Source organism: Amphiura filiformis, chromosome 16, assembly GCF_039555335.1.
Source record: "Amphiura filiformis chromosome 16, Afil_fr2py, whole genome shotgun sequence".
NCBI classification, from domain to species: Eukaryota; Metazoa; Echinodermata; class Ophiuroidea; order Amphilepidida; family Amphiuridae; genus Amphiura; species Amphiura filiformis.
The window spans coordinates 40,215,292-40,242,890 of NC_092643.1; the positions used below are offsets into that span (position 1 = coordinate 40,215,292).

Genomic DNA, 27,599 nt, shown 5'->3' on the forward strand with positions numbered 1-27,599 from the left:
AGAATGTTTTGCATCATGTTTTCAAAAATGTTTTCAGAATCGTATTACAATGTTGTATACCCTTTTATAGTGAAGAGGGTACTGTCTTTCATGAAGGCACCATCCATGTTAACAATCAATGCCTAGAAAAGGTGCTTTTTGCCTTGTAAAAGTAAACTGTTGTCCTCGTTCATCAACATGATCAACTTTTCTCATGGGGGGGGGCAACTTTCTCATGGTGGGGGGGGCTGACTTCAATATGAAATGAATATCTTGAGAACAGAATGTAACAAAATATAGGGTTATTGGGTTTAGAGCATGATTTTTGGGATTCGGTGAGAGCAAAATGTAAAAAATATTGGGTCTTTGGGTGAAAGATGGGACTGTTTGGACCTAAATTTGGGGGTCATTGGTGATGGTGAGAACATGACCTTTTTTTAAATTGGATCTTTTGGTGAGAGCCAAAACAGTCCCACAGAAGCCTTGAACATTGAATTTTTAGTTCTATGGTTGCAAATAGCTTTGATATTTCAAAATAAGTAACAGCGATAAATGCAAGTTGCTGTTAAATTGAAAAAAATGGGTGACAGATCAAATGGAAAAATAAGGGGTCTTTGGGTGACAAAGTATGTGATTGATAAATATATTGGGTCTTTGGGTGACAGCGATGCTGAAAAAGGGGAGTCTAAATAACCCTGTATATATGTCACCTCCAAACAGTGGTAGCGCTATAGGGGGCAAGGGCCCCAAATATCATATTCTTGCCCCCCCGTTAAGTTTTGAGGCAAAAAGCCCCCCAAATTACGTAAATTTCCACTTTTTGCAGCAATTTTGCACAAAATTGGTTGATTTTGCCCCCAAAAAATTCACTTTTCTACCCACCCCCAAAAAATTGGGACCAACCCTCTCTGAGCTAGGGGCTGTGCAATAATTATGAGCCGGTAAAATTTCTGATCGGCTCGCCAAAAATCGCTTGCCCCACTCTCAGCCCGCCACAAATCGCTTGCCCCCCCTCTCGGCCCACCAAAAAATCTTTGCCCCCCCCCTTTACACATGCCAAATTTTTGGTATCCCATTTTGCAAACTTTAAATGGTCTATATATATGTTGCGAGCGCAGCAAGCAGGAAAATTTGCATATTAAAGCGTTTCCGTACTGTTTTCCTAAGCATTTTTAGAGCATTTTATTTAAAAGGCACCCCATGATGTGTGCCAAAATCACTTGCCCCCCTCTCGGATGGCCAAAAATTGCTTCCCCCCCCTTTCAGCTCGCCAAAAATTTCTTGCCCCCCCAATTTTACCCTCCCGGCTCGTAATTATTGCACAGCCCCTAGCTGTTCTATAATTTAGTTCGCCTCAAGTTCGGCAGACAACCGTCATGCAATGCTTTTTCGTGGTTGCGACTCAATCGTGCCAGCAAGCCACCTCTGTACGTGTGCGTGTACACTCGGCGTGTTTTACTTTACCCGCGCGATTTGATACTGTGGCAAGCAAAATACGCACATACGTCACTACCAAACTTGAGGTGAACCAAATTGTAGATGTGCCAGTAGTGATTTTTAACTCACGATCCCCAAGTTTATCACAGCCTTTACTTTTCAACTGGGCAACACCAGGGAATAATCATATTGGCAACACTTTTCTGAACTTCAGGCAATTAACCTTTGACCCTCCTGATGACTTGTATTCGCCGAACAGAGCAATTCCGGCCCCAATTTTCCTTTAAAACTTGCCTACTTTCCGTGCATAATAGATCATTTTGATTTAGGTGTCTGTAAAGGCAAAAGGATTATGTTGCAGTTGAGGTGATGAGATTATACAACGGCTTGTCATGGCTATGCGAGAGATCAAACTGTGTTTACTTGGGGTAAGAAAACTTTTTCGTTCAACTTCATTCAACTTCAAGTTCATGAGCTGAGTTCAACAAAACAATACAATCACAATGTACATCGATTCTAACTTCTAAACATTTTGTTTTCAGTTGTCTTCTTCATGATGTTGTTGTTCATTTTAAAAGAAGTATTTTGCGATTCTAGCATCCTCTTTTTATGACATTTTTAGAAGTTAAGCTTATAACTATTTATATGAATTATGATTCCCAAAATTTATTTATAAAATACTAAGTTTTTGTTCAGTTGATTCCGTCATTGGCATCAAACATGAAAAACACGTTTTTTGAAAAATAAATAGTGTTTCTGACTGTTTGCGTGTTTGCATTATGATATACAGTTACAATTGCCTATAATATTTACAGTAATTTCTTGGCCAAACTGGAACATGTATTGTATGCGCGTTGCGTCCATGTAGCGTACTAAGCGTGTACGCAATGTAAGGCGCGTGTATGCTTTCTTCTGTACCGCGTTATATTCGCGCATGTTTAACGCGGAGCCACTAGCGTTTATAGTGTTCCAGTTTGGCCATGAAATTACTGTAAATATTATAGTTATCAAATTATAAAAAATAACCATGGGGCCATGACATACATGTACAACATGTACAATGTATGTAGATACATGTAGCGCTATGGTGTCGGTGCTGGTGCGGCGGTGGGAATTCATTTTGTACATTTCACAATTAGCCACGCAAATTCAATGGACCCGAACAAAACTCCTGGGTTCGCTGTGTCAAGTTGGTTTCAGCCCAATGAGCCCATCTAGACTAGTCATTGCATTCTGTGCGGATAAACTTTTATGTGTGTGCGTTTAACCAGGCGTTTAACGATACATGCATTTAACGGTCCCATGCCTAAAAAATTCCCTCATTTTTCAAATTCTCTGCCACTTTCCACTCATCTGATCATCTTTTCATGTTAAGACAGGTCTACGTTTCAAATTCGATTTTTTTAAATTTTTTTTTTTTTTTTTTTTCCGAGTTGTTTTGTTCTTGTTTTTCACCCCATAATTTCCCTCATTTTAATATCAATTCAACCCCCAATTTTTCTCCTTGTTGATAAGTTTTTGGTACGGTAGGCCTACCGTATTTATAAAAAGATTATATTTTTCTCATTACCAATACCATCCTGAAATTTGATGATCCAAATCAACATATTTCTGGAGAAATCATAGAAAACAGGCGAATAGTGGTAGCTGGTAGCCAGTTTCAACATTCTGGGTAGGGAAGGAATGAATCGGTGAATTTGATCCGTTTTACTCCCATAGGCCTACCTTTCGATTTCGATCCGTTTTACTCTGCATAAAATATAGGTCCAAAATAATAGAGAGCGCTATACCGTAACCACCCGTGTATAAGCCCACCTTCGGCTATAAGCCCATCCCCTATTTTTCAAAACATTCTGGGAACAAGGGTGCACTAAGCCAAGTACTAAATTTTGGCCAAGTTCTTTTAATCAAATCAATGCTTTAATTTGCTCTCATATTTACATTTTTTGTAAGAACAATAAATAAAAAAAAATATTAGTTGATATCATAAATGGTCACATGTCATAAGGTGGTCCATTTTGCATTACAGGCCAAAAACTTACCAACAATTTTGAGTGGTTCATAATCATGTATACACATGTTTTAAGGAGGCTGTGTACTCTCAGACATGCATGTAGTAAAAGTGCAATAACTTTGTAATTATTCGCGCAAGACATATAAAAGTAGAAATTTTTATGAAGGCAAGACATCAATAAATCTTAATTTATACAGATTTGGGGTAAAAACAACAATTATGAAGAAAATCACAAAAAAAGCGAGTTTTGGGCAATATTTGTTACATGTAGGTACATCATAACAAAAAAACACTCTTTCCAAAGTATTTTATTTTGTTTTTAGCTCAATCTTGAGGCTCCATTCCAAAAACGGTTTTTTTATTCTTTTGATATTGGCCTTATTTTTTGAGATATTGACCATATAAGGCATCAAATTGAACTTTTTAAAATTCACAAACGCCTATTTGCACAAATCGGAAATAGACCAAAATATAAAAAAATGAGAAAACCGTTTCTTGAGTCAATCATGCTTTTACGATGATCATATTTGCTTACCTATAGATGCTGTATTTATTGAGTTATCGTGTACCTAAATCGTCATTTTACCGAGAAAATGAACATTGAAATAATGGCCGTTGAAGTTTAAAGTGGTCACATTTTGCACTTTCATCGAATCTCGCAGGAGAATGCGGAAGATTTTATTTTTCTACCTTACATTACATAAACATCGGGTAAATCCACGGCCCCTTGAGAAGTTTGAGCGAAATCCATTCATAACTTGATATTTAAATCGGGGGAAAGAACTTGAAAAAACCCACATTTTATCAGTGTTAAAGTGTATTTATTGAGTTATCGTGTACCTAAATCGTCATTTTACCGAGAAAATGAACATTGAAATAATGGCCGTTGAAGTTTAAAGTGGTCACATTTTGCACTTTCATCGAATCTCGCAGGAGAATGCGGAAGATTTTATTTTTCTACCTTACATTACATAAACATCGGGTAAATCCACGGCCCCTTGAGAAGTTTGAGCGAAATCCATTCATAACTTGATATTTAAATCGGGGAAAGAACTTGAAAAAACCCACATTTTATCAGCTAAAACGGAGCCATTTGACCACTAGGTTTTTGTGCTTCCGTGGTGTTTCTATAAGATGCGCTGCGCATGCAGATAAGCGCGCGTATGCGTAGCGATTTGTGCGTTAACAAATTGCGCGATGCACGCAACGCGATGCGTTGTTGCTTGCAAGCGTGTACCCTGCTGGTACAACAAAGATTTTCTTTCCTTTTCAATTTCAAACACAAGTGGAATAAAATCCTTTTAAAATTGCAGTTGGAGTTTAATTAAAGTGGTCACATTTTGCACTTTCATCGAATCTCGCAGGAGAATGCGGAAGATTTTATTTTTCTACCTTACATTACATAAACATCGGGTAAATCCACGGCCCTTGAGAAGTTTGAGCTAAATCCATTCATAACTTGATATTTAAATCGGGGAAAGAACTTGAAAAACCCACATTTTATCAGCTAAAAACGGAGCCATTTGACCACTAGGTTTTTGTGCTTCCGTGGTGTTTCCATAAGATGCGCCGCGCATGCAGATAAGCGGCAGCGTGCGTAGCGATTTGTGCGTTAACAAATTGCGCGATACATGAACGCGATGCGAGTTATGCGTGTACCCTGCTGGTACAACAAAGATTTTCTTTCCTTTTCAATTTCAAACACAAGTGGAATAAAATCCTTTTAAAATTGCAGTTGGAGTTTACAAATCTGGATTTTCATATAAAAAACATAACAAAGTACAAACATATCAAAAAAACTCAATTTTGCGAAAGAAACAATGTCTAGAGTACACAGCTGCCTTAAAAAGATATGAGGTGCATTCTACCAATACCTTTCTTATCAATATCATAAATAACATACTGCTTGACTTGAGTCACTGAAATTTCAGTGTAGTAACTGGATTCCTTGCCCCTACATGTACATGTATATTACATAACTTTTGTTACAGTGTGTTATTATTTTTTGAGAAAAATGCAAAAATAGTCACAAATTTATCAAGGGGTGTAGTACGTACCACCTTAATTAGACATGATCACAAAATTTTCAAGTAGTTTTTTTCACATGAAATTTTTTTTTTTTAAAAGGTGATCATTTAACTTAAAAAGTGAGGGGTCAACCATGTCTGTAGCTCAAATATCAACAAAGTTATGGGCAAATGTCTGTTTTTTAAAATTTTCATTTTTCTGCGGCCATCATTGACAATGCCTAACAATGACTTACTGTACAAAAGAGCAAGTAATGTGTTGTCAACATCATTTTTCACCACATCGATCCATTTTACACAAAGGCGATTTTATTTTATGAAATCTAACTATCACTGCATGATGACTTATGTATAAAGGATAAAGCACTTTTTAGACTACATCTCGAAGTTTCTGGTGTCCCAATTTCAAAATTTTGTATTCTCCTATGGGGATTACACAGTTAAGCCATTACTGGGAATGTTATTTTTTGTCATACCCAGATATGTTTTGCAATGAATATCTTTTAAAACAGTACATAATATGGGGCTGTTTTAAGTACAGGGTGAGTCAAAAAAAGTGCAATAGAGAAAATAATCCATTTTTATTTGAGAACCGATTTGAACCTTACAGGTTTTAAAACATTTTATGAATGATATATTCATTAGTGACCTTGTGTGAAAAAACCAAGGAATTAGCATTTACCGTTTTGTTTTTATGACACATTTTATAGCGATACCCAATTTTAATGTTTGTCCAAGAAACATCTAAAATTTGAAAGTCAGCCCACTATGTGTAAGGTAGATTTGGAACAACTGCTATTTTCTTAACCTCATTGGCATTGAAATAAAATGAAGCACCCAAATTGTTATTGTCCTTGGTCTTGTTTAAGGAAAAGAAACATTATTTGTTGTTATTTTCATTTTATCTTTACTTTAAGGGGGTACTACACCCCTGACCAATTTTGTGCCTATTTTTGCATTTTTCTCAAAAAATATAACGCATTGGCGGTAAGTAAGATATGTATATTATAGGGGCAAGGACTACAACTACTGCACTGAAAATTCAGCAACTCAAGGCAAGTAGTTATTGATTTATTGATCAAATATTGGTTTTCCCTCATTTTTGACTGTAACTCCACAACTGTTGTCTGTGCTGAAATAAAATTTCCAATGCAGTAGTTGTAGTCCTTGCCCCTATAATATACATATCTGACTTGTTACCAATGCGCTATAAGTTTTGAGAAAAATGCAAAAATAGGCACAAAATTGGGCAGGGGTGTAGTACCCCCTTAAAGATGTTTATTCTCTATCAAAAACATACAAATTTGCAGGCGGATTTTTTCAAATGTCGAAATGAAATGCGCGTAAATTGAAGTGGAGCGAATTATAAAATATCCAGTAAGTTGGACATACTGGGATTAAAAAAACTGGAGTTGGAGTCGAGTGAGGTATGAAGGACTTAAAGTAATGTTAAAAAGTTTGTTTGAATAGAAAAAAGAAATGAAAATAACGCAAATATCAACCTTATTTAAATTAAAGTCAGTTTCAGAGCTGGTGCCTTTATCGTGCATTGTGTGCTCTGACTGCTCTCATTCAAAATACATGGTACCTCGTGGACAAATAATGAAACTGGGTATCGTAGCAAAAGGACTCATAAAAATTAAACGGTAGATGTGATTGACTTCAGTTTTTCACAGAAGGTGCCTATTGGGTGTGGCATTTATAGAAACTTTCAATAATTGGAAAGTTCAAAGTAATTCTTACGTAATTATCGATTCTTTGCTCTATTGCACTTTTTTTGACTCACCCTGTATTTAATTGTGACTAACACATCAGAGTATTGTTCTGTAACATTAAAACATCACTTCTTGTAAAGTGGTACGCTGATTTGCATGGAATGCACTTGTAATTCCTTATGTTTTCTATTGTTTTCTAATATCGAATGTGAAGAAACAGCATTTTGCCATAGGCCTATAGCACGCTTATTAGTCACCCTACTATATGCTAAAGTATACATTTTCTGGGGTGAAATTTGCTGACAAATTCAAAATTTCCATTCAAAATTATGTAGGTTGAAGTGTTAACAAGTTGTCCTTAAAAATTCAAAAAAATAATTTATTAATTTTACATACTTTTTACGCACCCTTTTATTGAAAGAGTCATTTATTGACTCCAAGATGTTCACAATCATGTTTGGAACATATTCTGATACAAAATATTCCAAAAACTCTATTCCAATGATGTGCAATGTAAATTGCTCTAATAATAGTTGAAAACAAGAAAAATGCATTTAAAGTTTCAAATTTACATTGAATCCTGTACATTAATTAGGCGGAAACTGTCCGTTTTCGCGAAAACAGAACATAATTTTTCTTCAAAAGTCATGTTGATTAATAAAAGGGGTCAAATGTATTCTGAATGCAACAGAAATTATGCATTCAAGTTTGGTATATGTTTCATTTGGCAAAAAAGGACAATATTTTTATTTTGAATTTGTACACTTTTGATCCAAGCACAAGGAATTAATTCCTAACTTGGAATTTTCAGATGTTACTCCATCTTTCATCAGCAAGTGAGTGACTATATCAGGTCTCGATCTTTTTGACCTTTGACCTGGTAACAGAATCGTAGACTTTTTTTAATCTGTAAAAATTAGTGCTGGGTCATTCCATGCCAACTCACACAGGGGTGTACACCATACCTCGTGGATTTTTTTCTTAGTTTGGGTATGGATAGATCATAGATATCAATGAGAAATGAAAAACCTGAAAATTTGAGCCTCTAACTCTTGTTTCGTTTTCACACAGCATCAATTTGAAATTTATGGGGTGTCAGCATGAAAAGCTTGTCGTTGCGTGAAAGGCCAAAACTTTGGGGGGCAATTTCTCCCAAACTACACTCCCCCTAGAACATTCAAACTCTCTACTCTGGGGTTTTTCAGGGTGTATATTTCAAATGTGCCAGGGTTGTTTGATTTAAATCACGCTGATTTAAATCCTTGATTTAAATTGTGATTTTAAATCACTTGATTTTTTTTGAAATCACTGATTTAAATCAACTTTTTTCATTTTTTACCATTTTTGATCAATTGTAAGTTAATTTCTTTCTTAAATTTACTGTTTTACTTCATTCCTGATGTTTCAAAAATTTTTGGATACAATTAAAATACCTCTATGATGTCACTTTATCTATGGTAAAAATTCATCTTCAAGGTGCAGAATTCAACAGGTTTTTCCCCATGATTTTTGCCCAATTTTTTCTTTGAAATTTTCACATGTAAAAACATGTTTTGAATTTTTGTAAATACCTGATAGTATTGCGCATATATGTCTAGCATTCCACTGGTCTTTTTTGAATTTATTATGGGGTATAGCAGTTCTTGGAATTAAAAAAAAAAACGATTACAAAAAAAAAAATCATCAACCCTGAAATGTGCTAAAATCAAATCCATATCTGATCAAAACATGACAATTTATAAATTATTTCAGTCATAACTTCACCCCCCCCAAATGAAATTCAATGTCACCCATTGAGTAACAGGCTTAATTTTCAAAAAAGAAGCTAAATTAACCACAAAATAAGCAATGTTTCTTATTACTTGATGTATTTTTCCAAATAAATGCCCAAATTCGTCATTCCTAAAAAAACCAAAAAAAAACCAGAATGATTTGTTGCCCTAATTTAGATAAAAATGTAGGTCTTTTCTAATTCTAGTCATGAATTATAATTATATTTCTTTTAAAAATGGTTGGAAATGAACAATGTTGGTTGATTTTCTGACTTGGTACTACAATGTAGCGGTAGCCGTAGGTGGCTTCATGTCTGTTACTTTGGGGTGTGGAAGTAAGGAAGATTTTAATAAAAGTGTTGATCATTATTTATTCTCTGAATCTTTTTTTGAATGATGTACATTTTGTAATAATGCGTGGTGTCTGCAATGTGGGGATATCCCATTTTCACAGAAAGTTATAATTAGCCTTGCAAAGTGACTAGTATTCTACAAAAGGTGAGAGAAAAGTCTGGAGTACAAAGGCATCCTAAAATAACACTTTTGATATATAGGCCTACATAGTGTGTGGTGTCTGATCTGTACTGTGTGGGAACATCCCATGAGCATGCTATGAGTAAGGTTCTGTATTTGAAGTGAGGCTCTAGTATGTTTGGAATATGGCCATTGTAGTACATGTACATTGTATGGTAGGGTTGCCAACATCATGCCAGCCCAGAGTGTAGCATTCAAATACTAGAAAAACACCGCCGAAGATTCAGGGATAGCAAGAGCCTTACTGGGCCCATGGACAAGGAGCAGTGCGGGGCGGCGGAGCCCAGTTAAAATCTCCTTTATCAGCCCTATCCCTAACCCATATAGTTGCTCGGGGCCCTGAACCCGTGGTGCAGATGGACTTTGGCCACCCTGTCCACCTGCTTGCTAGTTGCTACGCTCCTGGAAAGATACGTTTTGCTTTAAAATAGGATGCCATCAATTTTTTGTGCAAACTGGAAATTGGAAGTAAACTTGGAAATCACCAATTTTAGTGAAAGGAACCATATAACTATAGGCCTAAGACTTGTATGCATTGCCAGTTGGCACTTGGTGGTCACTTATGTAGGGTAAGGACTAAGGAGTGCAATAGATTAGTGATGATTGGTGATACATTATACTTGAATAAAGCTTTCTCATTATCTTTTATTGGAACAGGGAGTACTTTATGAGGGATATCTCTCAATTCAAAAGGAGCCCAATCATGCTGATTAGGCACTCCCTGGCAATACTGGTATTGCTAGTGAATGAGTCAACAAGATATATCCTGTATGTCACTTTTATGGTACATAGCATATCTCACTGTATGTCAACTCCCCTACTATGCTTTCTCAGTCAGTAATTTGTATCTAAATATTTTCATTTCTACATATTTTCACATATATAAAAAAACCTCTAAAATTAATTGATATGAAGGCTGTGGGTGTCACACAAACCTCAAGTTGAGGTATGTATGACCCCATGTGTGTGACACCCTGGGAGGGGGCACTCCCACTTCGGAGGTGACGCGTATGTAGGGCGTTAAGACCCCCTTTTCAGCGTCGCTGTCACCCAAAGACCAACAGTTTACGAACACATGCTCTGTCTCCCGAAGACCCCTTATTTTTCCATTTGATCTGTCACCCAAAGACCCTTATTTTTCAATTTGAACAGCAACTTTCATTTATCACTGATTTTGTTACTTATTTTGGAAAAACAAAGAAATTTTAAGCCATTTAGAACTAGAAATTTGATTTTTGCTTTTTTTTTAAATTTTAGGTTTCATTTAAAAAAAAATGTCATGTTCTTACCCAATGACCCCATATTTTTTTCATTTTGCTCTCACCGAATGCCAAAAATCATGCTCTCACCCATTGACCGCATATTTTTACATTTTGCTCTCACCAAATGCCCCTCACTGCGAAAGTGACAGCCCTACATACACCTATATCCATAATTTCATATTGAAGTGCCCCCAACGGGTGACACCCCAGCCTTTATATCAATTATGATGTGTGTGACACCCCAGCCTTTATATCAATGATGTGTGTGACACCCCAGCCTTTATGTCAATTATGATATGTGTGATACCCCAGCCTTTATATCAATTGTGCACTTAATTTGAGGGGGTTGTGTGTTTGAAAATACTTTGCAATTGAGTTTCTGCCAAGATGTGTCACAATTTACACTTTGTAACTTTTTCAAGAAAATGGAAATATAGTATATATCCTTGGGTAGAGAAGTCCTTTTTTACAATTTTGAGAAAAGAGAAGTAAAACATGGTAAATGGGCAACACAATTATGTTAACAGATAAACATTAGCTTTCTATGAAGTGATAAAAAAAGAGGAAGTGCTTTGACATATAAAGTTTATCAATGTGTTTAAAACATGAAAGATGATGTGCGAGTTATTTTTGGAATATAATCAAGTACACATGGGAGATAAAAAGTTTGTTGTATGTATACATATGCATACTGCTTGTGGACAAGCTTGGATACAGGCTGTAACAATTAAATACAGTCACATTTTTGCATGTACTGCACTGGCTAATTGTAAAATGTAATGAATCCCACCATAGCGCGATAGACACCCATATGAAAAGGAAGCTTTGAGTTTTACATCAAAAAAAAAAAATATAGCGATAAAAACATGAATTTTGGAACAAAATAAAAAAAGCTTACAAGTTCGACTTGCGTATATTCATGAGGTTTAAATAATAAATCATTTAGGCCATGAAAAAAATCTGTTTTACGGGCCCGACCAATTCAGATTTAGCATTTTGGGGATTTTTTTTACTTTTTGCTAAAATCCTGTAAAATCAGTCATTTGGGGCCAAAATTTATTTTTGCAAATTTTCAAGCTTTTGGTGATATTGCAGGGCCAGAAAAAAATAATAATGGTTTTTGATTTTCTTCTCTAAAATGTTGTTGGCCAAATATAGCTTTGAAAAAAAATTTACACACAGAAAAAGTAATAAAAAACCTTTTAAATTATAAACTAAATACTAAAAAATAAATTCAAAGGGCTGACCCTGATTTTGACCAATTTTGGGTTGTTTGGTATAGGGCAAGCATACACTTTTTTTGCCTAATATGCATCAGCAGTTTCTCTGAAACACAGTGCATCTTTTAGAATTTTGATAGGGTACAAGGTACAAATGGCATTGTTATACTAGTATGATTACTGTGAAGCAATGTTAATATTTTTGACATTGTACAATAGGTCTATGATAACAAAAAGATTAATTTTTGGCATAATATTATGCAAAATTTTAATTGTATTCAATTTTGGAAGGACATAAAGCTTAACAATTACAATTAAATTTCAATTTTATTGTGTTCTGGTAATTGTTGCAATATGAATAGTCAAAACAGATATATTTTGCAGATTTCCTTTTTAAACAAATTAACTGTCCATCGCATATTTTTTGTACCAGGTCCCATGCACATGTTTGACTTTGCACCTATTAACACTTAAAGGAGGATTTCGTGATCCTAGCATCTTTATGACATTTTTCAGTAGATATCCACAAAAAAATCTTAATCCCAACATTTTTGTTGATGCCGATTTTGCATTTGCGAGTTATGCATGATTATGTTTATTACAATGCACCATAGGCTTCTGTTGTAATTTCATTCTGGTGTAGCCTATACGGTATAGGATCAAAATTCAAATTTGACGATATTTTCGCTAAACGAATTAATCTTCAAGAAATTTTTGGTACATAAACATTATGTAGCCAGAGGTTTCCAGTGATATAAAAATCTCAACTTTTTTGAAAAAAGTGGGGGATGAGGCTGTGGATCACAAAAAATGTTCTTTTAAAAAGGACTTTGCAATGTATGTATCATACATAATACATGTGCATGTTTTCATTCTTCTACATGTATTACTAGAACCTCAAGTCCTCAATTGATGTTTGATTTCTGTGAACCTACACTAAAAAGTTATTAAACAAAAAAACAAAAAAATCTCCTTCTTTATTTTAAAAGGGAAAAATAAATTTTTTTAAATGAAATGTATTATGACCTACATATCTATCTGCAGCAATACAATGGATATGCAAGATGTGTTCCATTGTATTGACATGAGTCATGTTTAAATCCATTGCATGAGGCGATTTGCGCAAATAAATAAATACAAATGATATGGATGAACAAGCTAATTGTGGAGTTATTCATTATTTGATTTTAGGTAAACAATTCCAAGTTCTTGTACAGACATTGATACACAGATTGAAGTCATGAAGTGTACTTTTGAAGTACTGTATGTTTTTTAGCAAGTACTTTAACAATAAGTTCATTGCTGCACTTGTGAAGTTTTGTTAACAAATTGGTATAAACTTTAGGGCACTTCTACTGGTGAAAGGCTGGGGCTTTCAAAAGAATGGGCATTTGGTGATAGAAAAATGTAAAAAAAACTCGGTGAAGGAGTGTTTGAGGGGAGAGTCAAAACAGTCAACAAAATCCTAAAGTATATGTATTGGATTGCTAGATTTTTTTAGTATTACTACACCCTGGCCAATTTTGGGCCTATTTTGCATTTTTCTCAAAAATTATAGAGAATTAGAGAAAAGTAAGATATGTATATTATAGGGGCAAGGACTACAACTTCTGCTCTGAAAATTCAGCAACTCAAGGCAAGTAGTTATTGATTTATTGATCAAATATTGGTTTTCCCTCATTTTTGATTGTAACTCCACAACTGTTGTCTGTGCTGAAATAAAATTGCCAGTGCAGTAGTTCTAGTCCTTGCCCCTATAATATAAATATATTACTTGTCACCAATGCGCTATAATTTTTGAGAAAAATGCAAAAATAGGCACAAAATTGGCCAGGGGTGTAGTACCCCCTTAAATGGCTTCAAATGGATTTGTTATTGCAACTTCCATTCAGTGCTGCTTTTAAATTATTTGCATGGCTGCCATCAAAATTTTTATTTATAAGGGGAGGGGGACAGTTGCACTTCTAGAGAAATAAGGGGTCTTTGGATAACAGTGCATGGAAAATAAATATGGGGTCTTTGGGTGACAGTTAGGTTAGCTCTAGAGAAATAAGGGGTGTTTGGATGACACAAACATCATGGCTTTGAGAAATATATGAAGTCTTTGGGTGACTGTAATTCTTACAAAGGGGTCTTGACAGCCCAACATACATGTGTCAGCTCCAGCATTGGAGCCCCTGTCCCCGGGTATAAGGGTAGGGTGGTTATGAAATAATTGAGAAATATTGATTACTTTGAAAATATACTGTTATTTAATATTATGGCTTAGAAACAAATTACAGTATTTTTAGGGGGCAACGTGATCTAATATTTACAATCCAGACTTTCATAGCAGTTGATTTTCAAATCAGTTTGAAATTCATAAAACATTCATGTCAATTTTATCAGCAACCTTTTCATAATTTAAAAATGTTTTGGGATATTTCCAGATAAGACGTGCGATTTGACTTGAAACAAAAAGCATGAAACCACAAAAGCTATATTTAGTTAAAACCTACCTATTTATAAATCACACCAATCAAAAAGAATAATCCTGTATTTTATATCATTATTAATCAAATCATGTTACAAATTTCAGAGTAGATTTCATAGTCATAGATCAAGATAACGAGTCAGCTTTATCACTTTGACGTCATAGTGCTCTGACCTGCCATGGGTTGTAATTAATGAGTAGGCCAAAGGCGTGAATTTGAACATCAGGCTGACACCTGTACGTGTAGGCTTAATGGTGGAAAGGCAGTGGTGTAGCCAGCGGGGTGACAGGGGAGGGGGGGGGGGCAGAGTGCCTTCCTGACAAAAAATGAAAGAAAAAAGTGCCCCTCTGACAAAAAATAAAAGAGAAATTCTGGAAGGCAAAGGAATAGAAAAGGGGCAAGTGTGCCCTGATCATGGGCCAAAATAGTGTCAAATACAAATTTTTTGCATGTCGCACATTATCTGCTATAGAGCCCTTGGGCGAAAATAGTGTCAAATACTAATTTTTGTGTACTTTTTAGTACATTTTGACCATTTGCATCAATGTTTACCTCCTGGTCCCCTTTATATTACCCCCCCTGGTTTCTCTGTTTTCTACTATATTAACAGTACGACAGCAACTTAGCTCACTTCCGGTAATTTTTACCGGCGTGACCTTTGCTGTTACGTAACGTAATGTTGTAAATCAGGTGGCAAATACACTTTTTCAGAAAACATCAAAAAATGGAATACACGAGTGGTTTTTCCCTTCATTTCCATATTGAGCCCATAGATAAGATATGAAACATGAGTATAAGGCAAACAGTAACGTGTAAAAGTCCAATTATTGTGGAGAAAATGAATGTTTATTGTGCGCAAGTAGCCTAAAAATGAGAAAAAATGCATGTCACGATCACCAAAATGGTTATATCTGCAACTATGCGCCAACGCCGGTCGTATGCTTTTCTGTAATGATAGATATTAGCTAATTTGAGCTTGTATTAAATTTTCAGCGAAAATGATTGGTGGAACAATCGAGTCGTAGGTTGGAAAGTTGCTTTCAAAACGGTTTCCCTCGCAATCGTATGCGTGACCATAAGTGACCAGTGTCAGCAGCAAAATTAACAGCCGGCCTTGTCCATATAATCGATTAATAATTGTCAGGATCGTCCAGTTGACTACAGTGATATTTATTTATTCATACAAAATACTGCCCTGTCATACAAAATATCGAAGTCAATATAAAACGTAATTTCAAGCCATTTGACTGAACTTACAAACAGTTTATAAACGATTATTGTTGAACGAGACACTGAATTAGAAATAACATTGCAAAAGGTACGAGAATAAGTTAGCAGGTTGTGATGGTCTAGTGGCTAAGTCGGTGCCTGAAGTGCGTGAGGTTGGAAGTTCGAAGCGGGTTTTCTTTTTTTGTTGAAGATATTTATGATATTAGTAAACAACTTTCAGGAAGGGTTTCTCCCGGGGGGTTTCTGATCATTTGAAGCAGAAATAATGAGGTAAAATGAAAGAAATCATTTTTTTTTATCTTGACCGCTTGTGGTGTTCTATTGAAGATAATTAAAGTTACTCTAGACAACTAAACGCTGATTCCAATTATGTGTATGTCTGGGTATGGTGTAAGAACGTGTAAAAATATTAAAAATATTATTCCAAAATATCAGGTTTGAAATTAAGTAAATTATGGCTGACGCTATCTTATTTTTTTTAATATGTAAAACATTGCAAACGTGTTGCATAGAAATATTTTTAATTGATCAAAATACTGACGGGCCTACACCATAGGCCTAACTGAACAAGTGAGAAAAAAAATCGAAATTCTGTAGGATTCGAACCTTCAACCTCTCGCACTTCAAACCACGGCGTCAACCACTAGACCATCACAACCTGCTTGAATATACTCGTATCTTTTGCAATCTTATTTCTCATTCAGGGAATCGATCAACAATAATACTTTTAAAACTGCTTTTAAGTTCAGTCAAATGAGGTGATATTACTTTTTATATTGGCTTCAATATGTTTTAAGTCAATGCAGTATTTTACTTGAATAAAGAAATATCACGGAGTCAACTGGACGATTCTGACGATTATTATTCGATATAATGACAAGGCCGGCTGCTATTTTGCTAGTGACACTTGTCACTAACGGGACACGCACGATTGAGACACGAGCCGTTTTGAGAGTAACTTTCCAACCTACGACTCGATTGTTCCACCAATCATTTTCGCTGAAAATTTAATACAAGCTCAAGTTAGTTAATATCTATCATTACAGAAAAGCATAAGACCGGGCGTTTGCTCATAGTTGTAGATATAACCATTTTGGTGATCGTGACATGCAATTTTTCTCATTTTCCCGGCCACTTTGGACATGTTCAAGCTTCTTTATTTTCAAACTTATTCAACTTTTACTCGTTTTTTGTTCTTTGCACAAGTGTTTGGTATCTTATCCGTGATCATGGTGCACAATTTAAGCAAAAAACGACCCTTGTCTCCCATTTCTGGAGCTATTTTGCTAAAACATGTTTGCCGGCCAAATTTTCAACATTTAGTTACGTAACCCGTGTTCACCAACCCGTAAAAATTTTCTATCGAACAAAAGAGGTCACGAAGTTGCCGTCGTACTGTTAAGATAATGATTCAAGATTTGCTTAAGATTAGAGCAAACTGAACTTGAGGGAGGAGAGCAAACTGGAATAGGGTCTGGGGTGGTCCAAATGTGGCCACACATACCCCAACATACATACATTTCTTCTTCCATATTAGTGCCTTCCTCATTTGTATGAGTATTTATCACACTGCGTAGAGGCAAGCTGTACTTATTTTTACTCTGGAACCTAGATTATTTTTTGAAGTACAGTCAACAGTATCGGGATGATCCCCTGCTATTTTCGAATAGCCTGTGACGTTCTTTAACGTGCACACTGCATTAATGTGAGAAAATACATGTACAAGGGACCGACGGCTTAAAGTGCCCTACGAAGCACTAAGCAAGTAGAGTAAAGTGCCTTGCTCAAGCCTCGACACAAAGAGACAGCCGAGCTCATGTGGACCCACTCAGATTCGAACCCGGGACCCTTGGATTCACAGTCCAACGCCTTAACTGCTCGGCCACGCTCTCCTCACCAAAGACAGTCAGTGTGTCTAGCACTTCACCAAGTTAGCTAAACTGGACAGCACAAACTTTAATATGTGGCAAGACTCAAAATACAATGACTAGTCATTTTAGTGAAAATATTTTGTGAACTCTTTGAATGACCTTATATTGGACCACAAAGATGAAATCAAAGTACTTTTGATATCCTATCTCTGTTGATCTAAATACAGATTTCATGATTCATTGTCTGGGCTATTCTAAGGTGATATATGACACCCATATCTCAAATCTATTCATATTGTTCCAAGAAAATGTATCAGATAATGTTACAAATTCTTTATAAAAATGTTCAGGTACTTTCTCATCTTTGCTGTTGTTTAGTTACAGATCCAGTGTCACATACTGGGGTACTCAAATAGGTGGCTTTGTTACATTTTGATGTGCAGCTTGGATTTCAAAACAATGTCTCTTGAGTATTCCTTCACTTAGAAGATTCAATTAGATCTTAAATTGAGGCTAATTTATTCTATATTACTCATGTTTTTATCCTGTTTTAAAATATGTTTTAATTATTTTCTTATGACGTTTGGCATGAAATGTGGCAAGGGTGGCTGAGGATTAGGGGGAGGAGGATTAGGGGGAGGGATTCATATCGTAAATTTGATTTAAAACCCCCATTAAAAATTTGAATCTAGTACAAAAATGTCTAAATGAAACCCCAGACATCTAAACCAAGTAAATAAATACAAAGGTTCATTTAAAAGACCAATACTTGCTCAGAATGATTGTAAATGTGGAAAAAGAGGTGGGGTTACATCCTCCCTACTTTGTGATTGTTTTTGCCCGCACTCTCTCATTTTTTAACCGATTTCCATAAAAAAGGTGTCAAAATGCTCAGGAGGATGAACCACTTCAAATGAGATGTGTAGGTAAAATGTTTGAACCATTTCATTTTTTTACTATGTAACACAAAAGTACCCCAGGTTGTGACACGGGACCTACAATGTTATCTTCACTTCCCAGATTACTATGGAAACGGTCTGATATTAAAGTTTCATTAGCCTTGTTCAGACAGGCTTAGAGTTAAGTTTGTGTTATTAGGCTAACACTAAGCTACCTTTGAGGTAGCTTACATGTAGTGTTGGCATCCATCTGAACAAGTATTGTGTTTGCTAAACACAAAAGTCTTAACCACTGAAAAATCTCTGTGGTAGCGTACTTTATCATGAAGCGATCGCTGTAGCTAATACGGAGTCCTTAGAGTTGATGACCGTGAAGAGAGACCGTGTGGACAAGTATTAGCATTGACTGATGACCTCACACTACCTCCGTGTTATGCTCACACAGAGGTGTGCTCCCGTCTGAACAAACCTAATTCTGTTTGTATAATTATGCTTCCTTATTTTTACATGTATGTATTTTGCAGGATGTGGAAAAGAGAAATCCTAATCCCTGGAATTCAATTATTTTTTCCAAAGATTTTTTTTATGAAGTTTCATAACTAATCCCTCCATTGTATTTGTTACATTTGGTTTTGCTTGTTTATTTGTGTGCTCCGCTCCCAGGATATTGGTCAAGGGAAATAAAATCCCTGGAATTGAATATTTTGCAACACTGGTTTATTTTAGTTTCAATAATATCGATATCAGCATTACAAATTCAAATTATGTATTTTGAGGTGATTTTGGAAAGTTTTAGTTTGAACTTTTTTGTGCTTTCGGTATAAAATATTGTTCACTCAAATTTATGGTAAATAAAAACTATTGTAATCTCACAAATTATTTAAAATATTTTTAATGATAGCAGTATTTCAATAATAAAATGAATAATTTTAAATCAATTTTCCTGATCAACTGTTCAACTCTACCAAGCTTTCCCACAATGCATTGCAAATTTGTAATATCAATATTGCTTACATAAATTATTCTGATACATTTTTATCTTCTTTCTTTTTGTTTCCTCTTCAGGATTCTGGTGTAGGTAAATCAAGTATAGTACAGAGGTTTGTTTGTGACACATATCAAGATTCAGTGCCACCAACAATAGGGTAAGTGAACCCCTCAGGAGAGCTAAGTTACAGTGTTTTTGATTGGTCAATTTTGCAATATATTCATCTGAGTGACCAATTGAAATACAGCTTTTAAAGGAGCTCAACCCTCTTAAGCTGTACTAACTGTTTCTTATCATGTTGATGATTGGCTCAATAAAATCATATATATATTTATTATAGTCTTCTTGTAGCCAATCAGCAAGTAGTAAATTACAGAGCAAAGGGTAGTGTTTGGCCCCCGGTTGTTAGCTAGCCACCCATCCAAATAAGGATTGAATAAGTTCTGTGAACTCAAAACAAGACTAGACAAGTGAATCAAGGCTATAGCAAGAGCTATTTCGACTGACTGAACCCCCCAGAAGGGGCAGAGGTAAGGCTGATGTTTTCAGGATCAAATTTGATTTTGGACAGGCAGTTTTGTGAAAATCCTAGCTAAGACTCTGTTTGGTTCCTCTCATAGCAAAAGTTTTGGACAGGGGAGCCAATTGCATCAAGTTCAAGTTCTACCAATGCCTTTGGGTTACAACCAGGGGTGAAACAGGTACTAAGAGTCTACTACTATGCGAGTCTTGTTGCACAACAAATTTTACCCCCCCCCCTCCCCGAATATATTACCTGGTCCTTAAGACTACCCTAATTTTGAAATACCATACAAACAATGCTTGATGAACGCATACAAGCAAGCAAATGGTGATTCAGGAAAGAAAAAAAAAGTGAAAGTTGAAACACAAGGTGCTTGCCTTTCCTGAAATCTGGTGATCGTTAGTTAGCTGAACAAAGAAAGGGCCCAGGCTTAGGCCTAAAAAATAAATTGTTCAGGCTTAGGCCTAAAAAATAAATTGTTCAGGATTAGGCCTAAAAAATAAATTTTTGATTGGCGTAACCTAACCTAGCCTAAAATTAGGCCCAACCCTAGACTTTTTTTTTTTTTTTTTTGCAAAAAGAATAAATAAGTAAAGAAAAAAGGAAATAACAAAATTTCAAAAAGAGAAGAAAAAAAGAGCCAAAGCTTTTATCAAACGCAATTTACAGCTTTAAAAGTTGCATTGGTAACTTTTTATCACAAAGAATGTCCTTGTATATACTTGTAAAAAATCCCAACCTACCTACCCTAATTGTTTTTTTTCATGTTGCGCCAATCAAACATTTTAGCTCTTATTGTAGTACATGCACCCTGAGGCTGAAATGATCTCAATTTGAGCAAGTAGCATGTGTTCCAATATCTGTGATTAAACTAGCACAAGAGGAACTCTGACATTGACAATGAGGGATTGAATATCAACAAAGGCATTCTTTTACTGTGTATACTAGAACACATGACACTGGATGTTACAATGCAATTTGGTATAAATCAGGAAATTATTCAACAAGCCAAGGATATGATTACAAAGTACCAACAGTTTATTTTCAGAGTCATTCAAGTGCAAAGACAGAATTTGTTTGTAAAGTTGGGCTAGTGGGAATGACTTGGCAGAGACGAAGGAGATATAATTATGGAAACAACATGTGATTATTATGAATAAGTTTGTTTTCAAGTTTTTGCCCTGTAATATTACATGTAGTAATATATTTACTTGCCCTGGTCATTTACTGCACTATGTGGTGATTAATAACAACAAAATAGTAATTTGGTAATTTTTAGTTTAGTGATATGATTTGGCAAAGATGGAGGAAAGGTAATATGGGAACATGCAGAAGCGACAGTAAGGGGGCATTCACAAATATTTTCTTATCCCCCAGTTTGTCCCCCCCCCCCACTTTTAATGCCTTGTCAGCCTTGAAAAATCAAAATTAAATTACAAAAATTTCAATTGCAATTCTACACAAAATGTGTTGATTTTGCCCCCCCCACCCCAAAATTCACTTTTCCCCCATGCCCCCCCTGCCAACAGGGAACTTGTGATTGTTAGGAATGAGCTGGTTTTCAAATGTTGCCCTGCTTGCCCCAGTGGTCATTGCTGTCCTATGCAGAGAAGTTTCCAACAAAAGTTACAAAAGAAAATGGAAATGGACAGTAGCTCATTATAGTTAAATACTACAAATGTATAAATAGTTAAAATAGTTAAATAGTTGGGAATCTCATGACATATTACATGTATAATATGGCTACATGTATTTTAAGAGGGTGCTCTCATTCAAAATTCTGGTGTCTTGTGGACTAAAATTGTATAAAGGGTCTTATGATTTATGTTGAAGGCCTAAATTGTTAAAAACACCACAGAATACACATACCACAAGTGAAATTATGTACTATGTATACCATGTCAAATTAATTTCTGTATATTTTGTTATTTTCATCCTCTTATTTGCAGAGCATCTTTTATGTCAAAAACACTTACAGTTGGCGACAAATCATATAAATTCCAAATATGGGACACAGCAGGACAAGAAAAGGTGTGTACAATGTATTACGAATTTGAATAGTTTGTACTATTTGGGTGGAAATGGTCAATACCATTTGAATCTGCCATAACCCAGTGGAAGATTAAGAAAAGTCCTCCACAGAGGGAGTATGTTTTTCAAATGGAATTGGATAGGGTTAATTATTTTGAAACCCATTTTCTCCCCCTGTATATGGCTTTACTTATGTGTTCCACAACTGGAGTGAGTATTTCTAATGGAAGTTACCCAATTGTCTATTCTATTTGAAACCTGTACTCCCCCTGTTGAAGACTTCAATGGTCAAATCTCCACAGGGGGATGGACTGCAAATGAAATAGCCCAATTCAAAAAGGAGAAGGTGAACCATGAAGGAAAAATAATATTGGCATACTTTCAGCATATTAACATCAATTGCTTCCCCCTCCCCATGCAATATGCAAAACCATTTCAGACATACAAGACTCATTTGATTAAGAAGTGGGTACAAAGGAAAGAAGAGGGTATGCTTCAAATCTATATAAATAAAAGGAAGTCGCTAAATCTTGTCCAGAAGCAGGCGCCGAGATACTTTCACTTTCAGCTCTGATTTTTGCGTACATTGATCGGGTACATATTGCCATTAAACCATCTGACGCTCATTTTGCAAAACTATTCAATCACTATGGAAATAACAACAAAAATGGTTGGTTGCTAGGCCGTTGAGGTCAATAACCTTATGGATTAGGTCATGACAGCAAACGCGCGTCAAATGCAGTAAGTGGCGAGTCACGCACCTGCGCGTACACGGCACCATAGTTTCACGCGCATTGCCGCGCATGGTATGGACGCATTTAATGTTGGCTTCCGCGCGTAGGCCTAGACAGTGGCGGAGGGGGGGGGGCACACTCGAAGTTTTTTTGCCGCCACCTTTTTGAATGGCCACGAAGCACCATTGTGTCGGCTGCGTGCAGGGGTTGTGTCCCCTCAGAATTGAAAACTTGGTGAGTAAAGGCCTTGAAGCCATTTCGGGGGTTCATTGGGTGACAGATTTGCAAGAAAGTGCACTTTTCAGAGGGAATGTTAAAATGTAGCCAACAGGGACAGAACTGTTCAGTATAGCCCGAAAAGGTTAAATGTTAGGGTGTGGGTGAATGTCCACATTTTGGAAATTCTATGCCCATACCGCAATTAAATCCTGGCTAGAATATAGGCCTTGCTATTAACAACACGCAATCGCTTAAAATGTTTTGCAGCAACTTTTAATGTTGCTTACGATTATAACCCGAAATTGAAACGTTTTCTAGCAACCTCTTCTATGTTTTATGTTTGTTGGGATAAAGTTAAAATCAATCATTTTGTCACGAGCTTTTTCAAAAGTAATCTGATGGATTGAATGAGTAACAACATTATCACAGGTCTGGATATTTATGATTATCAAGCTAACATGATCATTGCTATTATACTGGATGAATAAGATGATCTACACCAAGACACCATGATTATCATCACCGTTTACCATGTTTACTAACCACTCCCGTTTACTAACCGCTCCCGTTTACTCAACTAGCGGGGACCCGCGCGAAGCGCGGGTCTCCCGCTAGTACATAATAAATCTGTGCTCTTGCTGAAAAATGGCGGAGATACTGCGCTTATATCCATATAAATGCCATGCCTTTCTGTTCTTGTTTCAGTATCGAGGTTTAGCACCAATGTATTACAGGGGAGCAGCAGCTGCCATAGTAGTTTATGATATAACAAGTCAGGTGAGTGAGTCATATAGATATTGTACCATCAACAGATGAATGCATGTCTGGATTGTTGTTGGACGGTACTGGAATCAGAAGGAATAGAGAATCTTTGGCTTAATGGTTTAGGGCGTCAGATTGATGACTGCATTTTGGGTTCGAGCCGTCAGGGTCATAAGTTGTGTCCTTGGACAAGACACTTAATTTGCTTGATCCACTCCACTCAGGTGTATATTATGGAACCGTTAGGTAGTCATACCTGTGCCGTTATTGTTGGCGGTCAAAATGGTGCGGCCAATATGGTGTGATATGTCCTAGTGCCATCAGAATAAGTGTAAAGTACTTTTAATTACAGATCTAAGGTGCAAAATAAATGCCTACATTTAACCATTTATGTATTTAATGAAGCAACTTTTCACAGTCCATGATATGGTGCAGAGCTGTTTCACATATTCATGATGACAATTGTGCTATTGTTATGCTTAAAAAGCTAAACACTGCCCTGTGTGTATGTGGCAGATACTACAGTTTTTATACCATGTTGTTATTTATTCCTTTTGTATGCATAGGTGAAATATATACCAATAAATAACTGTTGCTTGTAAGATCATTCAAAATCGGATAAAACTTGAAATCTTATATTATGTAGTATGTAAACAGACCTGAATTCAATAATTTGTTGTCTTTTTCAAGGTGAAATTGGTGTACTGGCAACAATTTGGTCTTAAACTAAAGTGTTCTTTTTTTTTTTTTTTTTTTTGCTATTTTCTTCAACAGATCACATTTAAAAAAGTGAAAGACTGGGTCCAAGAACTTAAACAGCACGGGCCAGAGAACATTGTAGTAGCAATAGCAGGTAACAAAAATGATCTGGAAGATCTACGAGAAATAACCAACAAACATGGAACGGAGTACGCCAAGGAAATTGGAGCCGTGTTCTGCGAGACTAGTGCAAAAACATCAATAAATATCAAGGAATTATTTGTAGATATAAGTAAGTATTTTATGGGGGGAAGTAGTCATATTGGGCTATTTGATTTGAAATCCATACACTCCCTATGGAAGACACAACCTTAATCTCCCACACAGGGTGTGTAGATTTCAAATGGAGTCGCCCATTTAGGCAACCCCATTTGAAATTTACACTCCCTATGTGGAAGATTTAAGGGCATGTCTTCCATTGAGGGTGTATGGATTTCAACTGGAATTAAAGCCAGTATCATAGGAGTTCTGTACACACTGGTGATCACAACTGCATGTCTGCTTGCACTGTTTGTGCACATCACAGTCGTGCATAGCGCATTGGGTCAACCAATTGAATATGATCACATGTACGTCCTGCACGATGCACTGAACTCTGAACAAAATGTCTTTGTGGTAATAGTCAGGTGTTGAAACCCCATGTTTTGTCTAAACTCGATAGAATCAACTCCACAGGCCCCAAAATGTTTTGATGGTATTTTCCATATTTCTGAGAGCTATATTGATTCAAGGATCTGTATGATACACAATGGCACCCTTGAGCATTGTAAATAACTGGCCCTGTAGGGCTACACAGGGGTAACATGCTCCAATCTCACTTCAAAGTATATCAAATTATTTGTCTTGGCCCAAGGATCTCAACAATTCCAAGCTTTTGCTCGGTGCAACCGGGGGTTAAGTTGGGTTGATTTTGATAGTGGTGGGGTTTGATAGTTTTGAGAAGTGAAAGAAGCATACCATTGAGAAGAAGCATACCCTGCTTCTTTTAGGGGGTACTACATTCTGTCAATTTTGTGCCTATTTTTGCATTTTTCTCCAAAAATTATAAGCGCATTGGTGGCAAGTAAGATATGTATATTATAGGGGCAAGGACTACAACTGCTACACTGGAAATTTTATTTCAGCACAGACAACAGTTGTAGAGTTACAGTCAAAAATGAGGGAAAACCAATATTTGATCAATAAATCAATAACTACTTGCCTTGAGTTGCTGAATTTTCAGTGCAGTAGTTGTAGTCCTTGCCCCTATAATATACATATCTTACTTGTCACCAATGCACTATAATTTTTGAGAAAAACACAAAAATAAGCAAAAAATTGGCTAAGGGTGTAGTACCCCCTATCACACTATCACACTAATTTTCACCATTGCATATTTTGTTGTTGCTTTGTTCAGGTCAAAAGCTGCCGCCAGAAGCTGTATTACCATACACATCAGATACAATCAATTTCAACAAAAAAAACAGAAAAGAAGAAAAGGGGATGTTGCAATTGATGGTGTGTAGTCCCAGTCTGACAACATGGACCAGAGCTAGATAGACTTCCAACTTCCTGTGCTGACCACTGAGAAACTTATGTGTTAAAAACTATTTTCAAGAATTCTGGGGAATGGAGACTGCATAATTGTGTCCAAATTGATCTTTTAACCACGTTTAGCGTGATCCTCTCACAACTGCATGGCAGGACATACGCACATCGATAAGCATTCGCACAACCAAAGTCGCATGAAAATTTTTTCATGAGTCCGACGCAATACGAACTTTAAAGTTTTTCAGTTGTCACTACAACATATAACACGATACATGCGCAGTGTAGAAGGCGAAGGATCTAGTCTACACATCAAAGCCACAGAATTTAATGAAGGGTTGATCTGCTGTTGTCACTTTTAAGCTGTCAGGGGACAAACCAACTTGGGGTAGTTTAGCTTTAAGAAGTGTTTTCACATAACTATGCTGCCTGCTGTAATGAGCTATTCCAGTTGAAATCCACACTACCCCTGTGGAAGATTTTGAAAATACCTATCACAGAGGGAGTATGTTTTTCAAATGTAATTTGTCAGGGTTATTAATTTTAAAACCCATACTCCCTCTGTATTGTGGCTTTACCTATATCTTCTACAACTGGAGTAATTTCTTATGGAAGTTATCCAATTGTCTGTTCTATTTGAAAATCATATTCCCTCTGTAAAGGACTTTAGCTAAATCTTCCACAGGGGTAGTGTGGATTTTAAATGGAATAGCCCAATATTCTTCAGTAGATACATTGATAGGCTGACATTTAGATGGCGAGATATTGCTCTCGATGGAAATGTGAACAATCAATCAGTTGTCTTTTCCAAGATATTATTAGGCCTATATCACCTACAATCTTGCGCGGAAAGCTTGGGACACTTTGTTTATTTCATGCATCCCTGCTCCCTTTATTTGTTGAATGATAAAAAATAGTGGTTGCACTACAAATGTCTGCTCCAACATGGTTTCCAGGGCGAGATGGGGGAAGTAAGCAAGAACATGAGCTATGAAACGTATCATGTATTTTCAGCCTCATGTTCAATTCACAGGAATTTGATCTTCAAAACATCAAATGTCCCAACAATTTTCACACAAGATTGCAGGTTTCATTATTATGGAGGTTTAGGACTGAGCAAAAGAGCAGGCAAGATAACTATTTATTATATTTCTTCATGTACATACAGTGAACATTTCAGAAAAATTGAAATGTACATTTTAAAGAAATTGACTCCTATATTACTGGAGGTTTATATAAGCATGTTTCTTTTTTTTAATGTCTGGAATTTAATGCAATGTTTGGACTGCCCTGTAGTGGCTGCATTTTGTTGCCTGAATTCAAAATCATGTGACCAAAATCCCAAATATTATGTATATAGAGGCCTTGCATGTGACGTATCATCCCGTAAATATGGCGGACTACTCAAATGCATTCAACAAAAGCATGATTGCAATCTAGCGTGACAGTTCGTCTCACACACACATAACCCTGCACTACGATCAAATAGGTTGATGACAACATTTAATTGAATGGACTGCACTCCGCCATAACTACGGTGAAGGACACCGGTTTAAATCCTTTGTCTGGAGCCAATCAATAATTTCATGCAGGGCCTCTATTGTCTTTTATTAAGATTCATG

At 36.2% G+C, this 27,599-nt stretch overlaps 1 protein-coding gene across 1 annotated transcript; it reads left to right on the forward strand.

Annotated features, from left to right (window-relative positions):
- The first annotated feature begins 1,620 nt into the window (after positions 1 to 1,620).
- Positions 1,621 to 26,571, forward strand: LOC140135987 (ras-related protein Rab-22A-like). The gene is given in 7 exon segments (XM_072157692.1): positions 1,621 to 1,844; positions 19,500 to 19,579; positions 21,895 to 21,976; positions 23,635 to 23,706; positions 24,466 to 24,682; positions 25,847 to 25,907; positions 25,909 to 26,571. Coding segments are annotated over 7 exon segments (585 nt in total). The 5' UTR covers positions 1,621 to 1,808; the 3' UTR covers positions 25,946 to 26,571.
- The last annotated feature ends 1,028 nt before the right edge of the window (positions 26,572 to 27,599 follow it).